This window comes from Taurulus bubalis, assembly GCF_910589615.1.
Source record: "Taurulus bubalis genome assembly, chromosome: 4".
In the NCBI taxonomy this organism is placed as follows: Eukaryota; Metazoa; Chordata; class Actinopteri; order Perciformes; family Cottidae; genus Taurulus; species Taurulus bubalis.
In genome coordinates, this window is record NC_136592.1 from 22753211 (window position 1) to 22762944 (window position 9734).

Sequence of the window (9734 nt, forward strand, 5' to 3'; positions counted from 1 at the left end):
AACGTGTTTATTACTTGTCATTGTTGCTACTTTACACTTAGTCTTCATTAACAGTGTAATGTGCCTATCATCAGCTCTCTCTTTGATGTCAAGTGGCTACATGCGTCCCGTTTGATGTCTCAAATTAAAGACTGAATTGACTCCGATTCGCCTGCCACCGAGAGTCCATAACACCTCCAAACCAGTGTAAGAAAACACAGCTTGCACCCAGTGACATAGCGATAAATAAAAAGGTGTGTGTAGCCTGTGATCCGGGTTCACTGCAAGGCATGACCACCGTCTGCAGTTACAAACACATTCATTATTTTCATATTTATGTTTGTGTGATTTAAGTGTGTTTGACACTGTCCACTGATATGTTGGTTTAATATAGAAGAATGTCGATTCAAAAATATGAGTGCAAACACTTTCCCATTAATATCCCATCTTTTTTAATAAACCGGTGTCCTCTTAACCGAGCCTCTAAGTATCAAAGTGTCTTAGCTTTTTTGTGTTAAAAAAAAAGAATAAAAAAGACAACAAAAAAGTTCATAAAAATGCTTACTGTTGTGCAAATGTGCGAAATGGAGAATTAACACAAACAATGCGGTAGGACGGACGCGAACAAATAACAAATTAAATAGATTGGCGAGCCATAAAATGAGATTCGAAAACCCCATTCAAATAAGAGCTCGCGACGTCAGTGCACTTATCCGAGAAAAGAGAGCGAGGGAGGGAGAGAGAGAGAGAGAGAGAGAGATAGAGAGAGAGAGAGAGAGAGAGGGAGGCTGTTTGGTGAGCGGTGTGCATGAGAGGGGTGAGATTTGAGAAATAGGAGGGGCTTCTAAACGACTAGAAATGTCAATCTGAGCAAGGGAGTCCCAATAATCTAAAGCAATCTGTAAGGACCTGACCTTAGTCCATCCAGATCAATAGGGAAGTGAGGGTGGAAAGAAGAAGAAGAGGAAGAAATAAGGGACGCAACCGGATCGTTTACACTGGCTGTTACCGAGGAAATATAGACTTCCCTTGCTTGCACCTTTTGTTGCTCACATGCTCACACTGTAAAAGTGGATATCGAGGCAATTCCCTTGCTTTGTGTGATTGCAGCAGACTTTTCCCCCTTTTCCTGCCGCCATGTCGTTCCCTCAGCTGGGATATCAGTACATCCGACCGATATACCCGCCGGAGCGCCAGGGGATCGCCAGCAATGCCCGCGCCGGGACAGAGCTCAGTCCGTCCGGCGCGCTCTCCAGCGTCCTCTCCTCTATGTATGGATCTCCTTTCGGCGCAGCAGCGCAGGGCTATGGAGCGTTTCTGCCCTACTCGAACGATATATCCATTTTCAATCAATTGGTGAGTCACTCTGCTCTTTCTTAAGTCATCCATAACTTTTTTTTTTTTTTACCTCACACTTGAAATGAAAAGAAATAAGCAGAGTCTTCAGGAGAGATTTATTGGCACTTTTGGAGCGTAAACTTTTGGAGCGTCGTGGTCGGAGCTGCTCTGTGGCTGAATGCTGTGCGAAATGTGCTTAAAAGTGGTTAAAAAGTGACACATTAACAAACTGTGCTTCGGGCTTATTGTTAGATCGTTTCCTGAAAGTGATAGCAAAAGAGGGAATACAATGCTGCAACGTGCTGTGAAGGTTTACAAAGGCGATATGTGTGAGGAATAAGAGCATAAAAGAAAAGTCTTCTCCGCGTAAGGGTTTTGCTATAAATATAAAGTACATTTAAAATAATTCTTTGTTTTTATTCGGTTGTGGTACACACAACATTTTGAGTTCAACAAAAATACTTTTTTTGTTTTGAGTGTTTGTTTGTTTACACTTATAATAGCCTCCTTGTTGTTTTATTCCTGTAAATCCCCATGTCATACTGCGTGGCTTGATTGCATTTATCGTGAAGAATTGTTCCAGACAAAGTATCCGTTGGCATTAATATTTTAAGTCTACGAAATCCCTCTGACTCTGTGATTCTTTGTCCTTGCAGGGTGCTCAGTATGAACTCAAAGACAGCCCCGGTGTCCAGCACCCAGGCTTCGCCCACCATCACCCTGCGTTTTATCCATATGGCCAATACCAGTTCGGTGACCCATCCAGACCCAAAAACGCCACCAGGGAGAGCACCAGCACCCTGAAGGCCTGGCTCAGCGAGCACCGCAAGAACCCCTACCCGACCAAGGGCGAGAAGATCATGCTGGCCATCATCACCAAGATGACCCTCACCCAGGTGTCCACCTGGTTCGCCAACGCCCGGAGGAGGCTAAAGAAGGAGAACAAGATGACCTGGGCCCCTCGGAACCGCACCGACGAAGAGGGAAATGTTTACGGCAGCGATCACGAGGGGGAGGAGGGGGACAAGAGGGAGGACGAGGAGGAGATCGACTTGGAGAACATCGACACGGAGAATATTGAGAACAAGGACGACTTGGACGACCAGGACGACCTGCATTCAGATAATAAACTAGACGGGAGGAGTGACTCTGAGATTTCGGACGGCTATGAGGATTTACAAGGGCCCGACCCGAGGTTTCTAAAGGCTGTGGGGAAAGAGGGCAAAGACGTGGAGAGGGGAGGAGAGCACTTCCACAGCCACCACCACCACCTCCACCACTCCTCGTTGGACACCAAAGCGTCCCAGGCCAACGGGGAGCCGCTCAAACTAAACCCGGTATCCGTTAGCTCGCCGCCCTCAGAGAACCACCCTGCCCCGGCCCAGAAGCCAAAGATCTGGTCTTTGGCAGAGACAGCCACGGCCCCTGACAATCCGCGCAAATCGCCACACATGAACGGCAGCAACTCCGCGGGGCCCGCCGCCCAGACCATAATCGCCCCACATAGACTCATCTCTTCTTGTCCCGTTGGTAAAATCCAGAACTGGACGAACCGAGCCTTCTCGGCGCATCAGCTGGCTTTACTGAACTCAAATCATTATCTGGGACTCGCAAACCAGGCCACTGCCACGGGCCTGGCCCTCTACAGCAGCAGGCACACGGAGGACAAGAGTCATAGTTCAGAGACTTCAGTCACAGGTACATGTCCCCGACACTGAGACGCGCATGTATGAATAACTACAAAAACAAAGACACTAGCCCGTTGCCCGCCATTCATTTCTATTATTTTAGACCTCCTTTTGCCTTCTTTGCCTCTTCATGGATTTTTGTTTCTCTCTTTCTCTAGGCCACACAGATGAACAGTGTTACAATATAGTATCTTACAGAATGCAGTGTGTGTGATGTGTGCATGCGTGCGTGCATGTGTGTGTGTGTGTGTGTGTGTGTGTGTGTGTGTGTGTGTGTGTGTGTGTGTGTGTGTGTGTGTGTGTGTGTGTAACTGCTTTGACAAATGTCCGAGAGAATTATAAAAAAAAGACCTCATCAAAAAGCATTTAAGACAAAAAAAAGTCAAACGTTGAATTGGGTGAAAAGTGTTCTTAATATTGGTGTCCGTTTCCTCCTTTATTTGGTATTGCTACATCCATGTGGTATTGAGGCCCATGTGCTTTTATTCAATGGTTTACAGAAGCCCCTCATCCTATTAAGCTAACTAGTTTTCAACACTAAATTCACTGAAACCCGGGATGGGCTCTGAGAAGAGGCAGTTCAATGAATGCATTTTAATTTTCATTGCCACAATTTCAAAGAGATCTAGTGCCTTGGATGCAAAGAAAAAAAAGTTGTTAAAAACAGCTTTCCACCCAGTTCAAAGATAGCGAGGCTGTCAATTGATGACATTTGGGATTTTTTGTTTCTGATGCCATATCACATTTTCTTTTTTAAAACGCAATATTTACCCAAATTAGCTTTTATTCGAAGATTTTTCTTCTTTTTTTTATCCCTGTGTGTGTGTGTGTGTGTGTGTGTGTGTGTGTGTGTGTGTGTGTGTGTGTGTGTGCGTGCGTGTGTGTGTGTGTGTGTGCGCATGTGTTTTTTCGTCCAGGCCTATGTTACACTTACTTGTTTGGTCATGCAAATGACCTCAATGCAAATTCACTACAGGCTCGTTTTTGAAAGGCAATTGTCACTTTTATATCTTTTTTGTGTGTGTTGCTTTTCCCAAAGCTATTATTAGTATGATTTCTTTTTAGATCACTACAATTTTGTTTCTGTTACCCAGTGTATTGCAGGTCTCAGAACCAACTAGCAGCGGTGGTTCTTTCGGCTCTCTCCTCTCCATAACCTCACACCAATCCTCTTTATTCTTTTATTTTTATTTTATTTGAATATGGAATGTAAAATAAGAATAATACATCTCTGTATACTTACATTGTAAGCATGTCCTGTGTAAAACTGCTAATGTAATAATGTATGAACCTGTAGTCTGTGAGTTTTGTTTTCTTTTTGTAAGTTCTGTGAGGATTTAATGTTCAAATGTTTTGTATATAAAGTTAAGAATATGTACATACTTGTGAACCAAATTGTACAAGAAAGTCTATATTTTGGCTAATAAATGAACTGCTGCAACTTTAAGAAATTGCTGGTTTTTGGCCGAGGTATTTTGACAGCTGCTTTTGATGGTGGCTGTTATTGTGCACTGCAGCTTGAATTGCATTGCTTTGGTTTGTGTGTGTGTGTTAGTGGACAGCCTGAGGCACAGACTTCATCCGCCGTGGCAGTGATAAGTAAATATTCGAGAGGGATTTATCACACTTTTGTAGTGGAGGGACTTAAGGCTAATTAGCCAGTGTTGCGGCATATATTTGGATATTAATGTTGTGGGATTATCCATATAGAGACGTAAAATGAATAATTCTTTCATTAATTTTCGTCTGAAATTGTATGGTTTATAAAGGGTCTTTAGGTAATGAATAAGTGGTTTCTATTTGGTAAAAGCGGTTCAGCTGATCCTCAGAAAGGATTTTGGCTTCGCGTTGCAACTCCCAGATTTCTTCATGCTCAATTTGTAATGCCTTCGCTCTTCGCATATTTCATAAAATGTTCCTCAGCTAACGCTGCTCTTTGGTATAATTGTAATATATGGTCGCTGTAGAACTAATAATAATATCATTTATTGCGTTTGCCCGGGATGTGATCATTTGCATGTGCGAGCCCTTATCAGAGGAAGTTTATGTAAACTTAGTGTTGGAGCTCCCTCTACAGTCACATGCAGTCGGCCCTGTTCTGGTGCGCACACACACACACACACACACACTCACAGATTGAGCTCGTAGTCTCAATTTATTTTGGACCATTTCTAATTTATCTATCAGGTGCGATAACAAATTCGATAGTGCATTTTGCTCATATTAATCTGTCACAAGATTAAACCTTTTTTTAACGTGTTTTCGAACCTATGTTTGATATTTGATGACGTCCAAACGCAGTGCATATGTCACAACGAATCACTTGTTTTGATGCGTCAAAAAGAAAGCATATATACATGTGTTTTAAAGTACAAATTAATAATTTTCGCCCAAATGATCAAACATATCTTTTCAAAAAACAAAGAGGCGTTTTTAGTTTGCGTCACATCAACAATGGTCCACAATTATGCATAAATATTATGCAAATATGTACCAAAAAGTACAATAAAGTAAAACCTGTAAAATATAACAAGTAGATCAAATGTAGCTTCTTTTTTTTTTTTTACACTCGCCAATAGCTGGAGTATTGAACAAGCTTTTATGGCTGCCATGCTTAACTTGAGAATTACAGGACTTCTCAATTATCCTTGAAGGCGCCTTCAATCGTTTCCCTTCATTCCTGCGGTATAATGAGATAAAAGGTTTAAAAAAAATAAAGATAACAGAGGAAGGGAGAAAAGAAAACAGAAAAAAAATGCCGTCAATATTTATAATATTCACATTTTGCCGATATGATAAAAACTTTCTCCAGCCTCAGATGAGACATTGACGTGTTTTGCAAATGTGTGTTTTATCCAACTTATTTAATAGTAAAACATTAATATATAAATGTTTAAAACGTCCAAAGATGTATTTTGGGAGAAAAAATTCGATTTTGAATGTATCCTACTTAAAACGAAAAGCACCCCTTTCGATGATATTTTCATTATTTATTAATTTCAGATTGTTTTAAAGGACTTAGTTTTATGATTGCTTTTATATATTTTTTAAACATGAAAAAATAGACAGAGACAACAGCCTGTCTCACATTCCTCGACGAGACTCAGATGTTCAAGAGGACGGGCTCTTTTAATTCAGCAAAGGCAGATGAGAAGGGCTCGAGCCGCATCCTCTCTGGTTTACACGCGTTAAACAAATCCAACTCAGCCGAGGGAACGAGTCCGCTCACCATGTTGCCTTCCTGTCTAATCAATTATCTTCCTTAAGAGCCCGATCTAACCGCGCGATGCATATTAATAAGTGGCATCAGATGATTGATTGTAATAGTGTTTTTTATTCTTCTTTTCTTCACATTCTTGTCCATTTCCTTTCGTTCAAGGAAGTTGTTTTGCACAATGAATGTGTGTAATAAATCAATGCTAAAGATTGATGTCATCTTAAACTATTTTATAAATATAAGGTGGGCTGTAGCTGCATGTGAGCAAACTGCACCTTATACATAACGACGCTTATTCCCTCACTGTTCACAGGACGTTTGCTCCTGAGGGGCCCAGAACAAGCCACCTCTTGATCATGAGGATTCAATTGAAATACTACTGAAGGGCCAGTGATCGTGTCTAGAGCTCAGGGCCTCTCCTCTGATCAGTGCATGAAATTAGGGATTAAAATGCCTCGGCAGAAACAAAGTAATCATGGCTGCTTATGTCGCCATACGTGTCCAACCTGCTCCCGGTTACAAAGAGCAAATGGAATGCATTAGCTAACATTTTGCTCTGAGCTGCACACGGACCATTTCCAGTGGGGCATGGTGTGTCACTCGTTTCCTCGCACGTTAAGTGGATGTTCTCCTGGCTAATGAGCAATAATCAACATTGACTCCTCTTCTTATTTTCTGAGGTCCATGCTTTAAATGCTCAGAGTCTGCTGGGCACACTTGTGCTTAACTGCCTCAAAAGCACAGGGTAATCCATTCCATATGAGATGGTAAGACATTAAAGAAGTTAAGATGGAATTAAACATATTAGGAGCTAGAGGCTTAATCGCTACAAAAAAAATCAAAATGAGATATTATGGAGCGTCTTGTGATTATTTATAAATTAATAGATGATTCTGCAAATATGAAGACTGGGAAAGTTGCAAGTTGAAATGAATTACACTTTATTTCTCATCACATTATGTTTCGCCATGAATGCTGTTGACTGCTGCTCCCTTCCGCCCTCAGTAGTCTGAGACAGGACTACATGCAGCTACATGGGGCGGGGGCGGAGGTGGGGGAAAGCAATGCACTGTTAAACGGCCATTTAGAAGGGGAAAAATCTGAGAAAGATGGAATCATTAAAAGGAAATCTAATCTGTCTTTCGAAGTGTTCATTGATCTGGGAGACGGTGGACGGCAGTGCGAGGCGGCTGAAAGGGTCTGGCCAATGGAGCCATCAGAGGTTCATGTGTGAATGGGGAGAAGCCATGGAGTAAATAAACACTAGAGCAGCCCATTGGAGAGGGCCAGAGGTGCCCTGTGAAAGAGGAGGCTGCTGCAAATGAAGGGGGTCAGTCTTGTGTTTTCACCCCATCCACCCCTTCTGTCATTGTAGCCCCACCACCAGTGCATCCTCCTCCTCCTCCTCCTCCTCCTCCTCCTCCTCCTCCTCCTCCTCCTCCTCCTCCTCCTTCTCCTCCTCCTCCTCCTCCTACCCCCAGGCAGGCCCGTTCTGCCACACCCCCTCCTGCCACCGAGACAGACAAATGTCACCTCCTTTGTGGACCTAGTCAGGCTTAGAAGCGGCCCACTGTCTTTGTGCGGTGGACTAATCCTTTTATGAGCCACTGTCGACTGCGCCCCCACCCAGCGCTTGCCCGGGCCAAGAGAGGGGTTGCCCTTTTGCGAGCACTCGGCCTGTGTGTTAGCTGACCACAGGAGGAGCAGGGATCTGCTCTCCGGAACACATGTCCCACACACCACATACCTTTATACACATGGCTTACAGGGCCGCCACACTCCACGGCAACTTGTTACAGCGGTCACACTCCAGAGCTGAAAGAAGAGGAGGAGGAAAGCTCAATTTTACCGCTGCCGAAGATATGCGACTTCTGTGTCTCCTGCATGTTTTATGGCACATTCATTATTGAGAATGTAAGTGAAAGTGCAGCGGCAACACGTTAAAGAATAGCCAGGGAGAGAGGGGTTGTTGTGTTTCCCTGGGCTGAGCAAAGGACAAAAGGCCCAGAAGGAGTGACATTCTCTGGGGCCGAAGCGGGAGAGAGGGAGGGCACTGATTTCATGCCTTTTGTTGATGGAGGTTAGAGAGAGAGAGGAATTCTTTCACTGAATCCGAAAGGCAACAAGTGGGGAAGGAGGCGACAGGCCGACAGGCCAGAAGGAGAGGCATTGGGGCTTTTGCCGTTCACCCAGCTGAAAGATTGTGCTTTTTTCAGCCCCCTTCAGATCCTTCAGACAGGCCAGAGTTACAGGGCAATTATGGAAATGCAGCTTTGAAGCGAAGCATAGCCGTCTTTCAGCTCTTCCTCAGGACAAAGCAAAGGCAATAAGGGCTTTTTATGCACCCTCCTCTATAAAGCATGTTTCAGCTCCAGTATGTGTATGCTCTTGACTTTTCTGCTCTAACTCACACAATATTGTAGTCCGTGGTGACGTTTGTGAATATGCTTTTAAAATAAGTGTTAAAAAAAAATGATGGGAACATTTTTTATTTTTTTACATAAAGAAATATAAGAACATTTTTCACGTGTTTCTGGTGAAAAGCTGCATTCCCTCATCTCTTTACGATGTCAATCTGTCTGTAAAGCATTTACCGAGGAGATGAGCACAGGGGTAGGTTTATAAAAAAAACGCCTGGCCTCATAACTGCTTCCAACAGCTGCACACTTTTACCAGCCTGATGTCGCCTCTCCGCACCCTCTGCACTCACACGTCACTAACAGAGACCCAGCAAACCATCAGCCCTGCGCCTTCTCAGCTTTGTACATTAGTCAGCGGTGTAGCACAGAATTTCGCCACCTCGTGTGAACTAATAAGACACATTTTCTCCGGCTTTTGAGAGGATCGCAGGAGAGTGATGTCTCTACATCACCCGACACAGCAGAGGCCTTGTACAACAGTGCCTTTACACTCCGAGCGTATCTGACAAATGCCAATACTCCGGCGTTCACTCATCACTGTTAATGAGAAGACATATTTTGGACGTTTCCAATATTTGTACAGACTTCATACATTATGAAGGCCCTTTTATTCACAGTACCAGGCCGGAGAGGACAAGGGTTGGGTAGGGTGGGGGTGTATTCATGACTCCTCAGTATTGGCTGACTGGTGAAGGGAACTTAATAAATTCTTCCTCCTTGGAACACTGTCAAACAAGTCCTTTCTTACATCTCCCATGAATACATTACCAGCGGGTTTGATTGATTAGAGACCCTCACAAGAGGGTGAACCGATGAACCGACTCCCCCGGTGTGATTAATAGACTTTATTAAGAGAGTCCTCTCCTTTTTAATAATGGTAATGTAAAGGAAGGCGTTGTGGGGGTGGGGGGTGCGCAGGAAGTCTAACGATGATCACTGGCTCTGTCCCTCTCTCTGATCCATAGCTCCTTTAGTTTAAATTCATTTTCCCAACCTCCAACTGGCAATATACATCACCCCCTTATCAGTGCCACACACAGATATGAGGTTCCTTTTATATACTGTTTTCACTTTGGTGCCTGCACACTGCCA

The 9734-nt window shown here is 43.6% G+C and overlaps 1 protein-coding gene across 1 annotated transcript; it reads left to right on the plus strand.

The window, feature by feature from the left end:
- The first annotated feature begins 1035 nt into the window (after window positions 1-1035).
- On the plus strand, window positions 1036-4450 carry irx3a (iroquois homeobox 3a). The gene is made up of 3 exons (XM_079216720.1): window positions 1036-1335; window positions 1974-3015; window positions 3625-4450. The coding sequence occupies exons 1-3, from the start codon at window positions 1117-1119 to the stop codon at window positions 3693-3695; spliced, it is 1332 nt and encodes a 443-aa protein (XP_079072846.1). The 5' UTR covers window positions 1036-1116; the 3' UTR covers window positions 3696-4450.
- The last annotated feature ends 5284 nt before the right edge of the window (window positions 4451-9734 follow it).

Bases quoted from the DNA above. Each gene is read 5' to 3' on its own strand.
- irx3a (XM_079216720.1), top strand. From the start codon at position 1,117: ATGTCGTTCCCTCAGCTGGGATATCAGTACATCCGACCGATATACCCG. The intron at 1,336-1,973 runs GTGAGTCACTCT...TTGTCCTTGCAG, and splicing joins TATCCATTTTCAATCAATTG to GGTGCTCAGTATGAACTCAA. The intron at 3,016-3,624 runs GTACATGTCCCC...CCACAATTTCAA, and splicing joins TTCAGAGACTTCAGTCACAG to AGAGATCTAGTGCCTTGGAT.